Source organism: Aplysia californica, unplaced genomic scaffold, assembly GCF_000002075.1.
Source record: "Aplysia californica isolate F4 #8 unplaced genomic scaffold, AplCal3.0 scaffold01972, whole genome shotgun sequence".
Classification (NCBI taxonomy): Eukaryota; Metazoa; Mollusca; class Gastropoda; order Aplysiida; family Aplysiidae; genus Aplysia; species Aplysia californica.
In genome coordinates, this window is record NW_004799242.1 from 19,490 (window position 1) to 22,333 (window position 2,844).

The following is a 2,844-nucleotide window of genomic DNA, read 5'->3' on the forward strand; positions in this document are numbered from 1 at the left end:
GGGGGTTCCTTTCTTTTTTAAATCTCAACTCAGTAGCCGCGATATGTATGCGGCAGTCGACACTTGAAGCCTCCGTGAAGGGAAATGGCTGTGTTGTGAACGGTAAGTCTTATGCTTGGTAGTACTGTGCGGCGGTCAAATATGACACTGCATGGGAAGGGTCTATTTGTAGTGTGCAGTGGGGCCGGCATTAATCGACTCAACCCGGCTGATCAGCAGTCAAAATTGTTAATTTATTCGGAGTCGCTATCGAAATATTCAAAGAATTGCTTTTGAAAAAGATTAAAATTATGTTGTGAAACCCAAAAGTTTTAACGTTCAAATTTCTCAAAACTAGACACTAAGCAGATTGGACTTCGTAATTCTAGGGTAGCCATTTGTCTGCCATTGTATTCCGTACGACTGTTTTGCAGTTGTTCTGGCGGACGTCCTCAGAGAAAGCGCCGCGATGCTTACGAGAGTGGACTGCTGGAGATGGTCAGTGCATACCAAACAGTCCACGCATTAGAGCGGCGAGCAGCCTCGGGTACTCTAATCTACCACGGCTGCTGCATTTCGTAAGTGCTTGTTTGTTATGTCATTGCTAGCTTCTTCCCCTCCCCCCTAATTTTCACAAACTGAGATATTAGCAGTAGCTCTCGAAATTTGCCCAATATGAAACGACACAAAATTGAATTACTTGTTAATTGTCCCAGATCTATCTCTCCACTCTTTTTTCGTTTCATGTTACTATATTGTAAAACCTCTCATCTTCGGCTCTTCATGACTTATAGTATGTGTTGCAAGTGCCGTAAAACCCCCCACCAAAACTAAAACTGGTGTTGTCGTGGTGACGCAAAGTAAATGACAACTTGTCAACATTGACAGCTTCGCTCATGATCCCTCAACAAATAGATCTACAATAACTCAGTCTCACATGTCCAAGTTCACATCACTTTTCTGTTCTCTCTGCTCGTTGACACTTGCTCTCAAACTCTGTGTATGACTTAATGGTTAGGTTCCTCACTTCTCAAGCAAGTGGCGCGAGTTTGATTCTGCTTACGGGACGAGTGGTTAGAGGGCTCCACTAGTAAGCCATATTTCTTTGATTTCCCCGTTTTTTCTGTCTGTCTCGCTTACTTTTTCCAACACTAATAAATTATCATTATGGTGTCGATATATGCTTCTATTTACTCAAACAAACAAATCGATTCTTCTTTGAGGAGAATTGTTATAATATGTGTCTCGCGATGCAATGGGATCAGGCTCTCGTCAATTGTTGGGCATGTAAAGTTATTGGTAGCTTGTTCGTCTTGCTTTGGATGAAAAAATATCCCTTTATCTTAAATACAAGTCGATATATTTGCAAATGAAAAAGGTGGGGGTCACCTGGTTTCAGAGGTAAAATTAGTGAGAAAATGGCCGCTAAAGATTAGTCATTTCCTGAGCTTGATAGTAATGATAGTGAGTGGAAACTGAAAACTTTCTTTTTTTGTGCCTCTTTTTGTTTTTGTTTTTGTAAAGGGTTTTACGGCGCTCGCAACTGCATAGGTCATATGAGCGCGCGGGACACACCGAATATTTTCAGTTGGTAGGAAATTTTGAATTTTGCCCGGGTGGCGGCCGAAGCCTACTCTTATCGATTTTAGACCACCAAGGGTTCTTTAACGTGCGCAACTTGCACACGGGCCCTCCGAGATTTTTCGCCCTTGTCCGAGAAGGCTAGGTGTAGATCTTTCCTACCAGAAGATCAGGGGTGTGGCAGAAAGACAGCAGTAAGGAGGAGCCAAGGAGTAGCAGTAGAAAGGCTGCAGAAAGAGTCAGGAGCCCAGAGGATGGGGCAAAAGGGGTGAGGGGTGGGGGCAGAAAATGGAAATGAAAGCAGACAACAGAATATTGGAAGATAGCAAGAAAGGAGGGGAAAGGAGACAATTTTAGAGAAGAAATTTTTTTGGTCGCTACCCGGATTCGAACCCGGGACCTTTGAATGAGAGGCCAACACTTTAACCTCTAGGCCACGAGAGCCCCCAAAATGTGTTATTTATTGGGCATGAAGGGTGTTGAGCCAAAAAACAAAAATTCGATAAAAATTCACAAACCTACAGAAAAATGCCAGTATCTTTACTTTACTTTGTTGATGAGCACCTGATTTCATCACACTGCCTCACATAATCTGTCTTTCTCCTGGGGGATGCTTCCTACACAATCCAGGTTAGCTCTGACAGCCAGCCTCAAATCATCCCAACTCATAAATATGGTCAAAATGTGGTCGTCTTGTATGCAAGACAGTTAAACAATCACATCTGTTGGTGGGTAGTTGGCGGGTACTCTGATGTGGTTTGCTTTTTCTTTCATATCAAACATCTGTCGTCCTTATCTCTCCTTCTTTTTGTGTTTGTTACTCGCACACTTGATTGTAACACCTCTAATCTTCGGCACTTATATGACCTAATTGTGTTGCAAGTGCCGTAAAACGCTTACTAAGACCAAAAATCTGGCTTAATCTAGGTCTGACAGCCAGACTTAGTACGACGTGCCTCCTTAATGGCCAAAATGAGTTCCTTTTGGGTGTAAAAACGAAAACCACATTCACATCTCTTAAACCCCACCCCCACCCTACTCCTTCCATTTCCCAGGAAGCACATGTTCGACGATCCTTCTGAACTGCTGAACGCACACTTCGAGGAGCGAACGATCGCGCAGTTTCAGGGTCAAAGGCAGTACTTCTTATACCAGCAGTGTCGGTGAGCCTTCTCAGCACAGTTGTTCCCACAGACTTGTTTTTAAACAAGGAATGTCACTTTCTGGCATTTTGAGAAAACAAAGAAATGAATGCTTGACAGCCCAAGTTGTTTTTTTTTTTTT

The 2,844-nt window shown here is 43.0% G+C and overlaps 1 protein-coding gene across 1 annotated transcript in view; it reads left to right on the forward strand.

Annotated features, from left to right (window-relative positions):
- The window catches only part of LOC101848640, a gene marked incomplete at its 3' end in the record, with an annotated part of 13,975 nt that extends 11,252 nt beyond the window's left edge, over window positions 1-2,723 (forward strand). Inside the window, 2 exon segments of the mRNA XM_005113327.3 lie at window positions 414-557; window positions 2,616-2,723. Of these exon segments, the coding sequence (XP_005113384.2) occupies window positions 414-557; window positions 2,616-2,723 (252 nt within the window).
- Window positions 2,724-2,844: the final 121 nt, after the last annotated feature.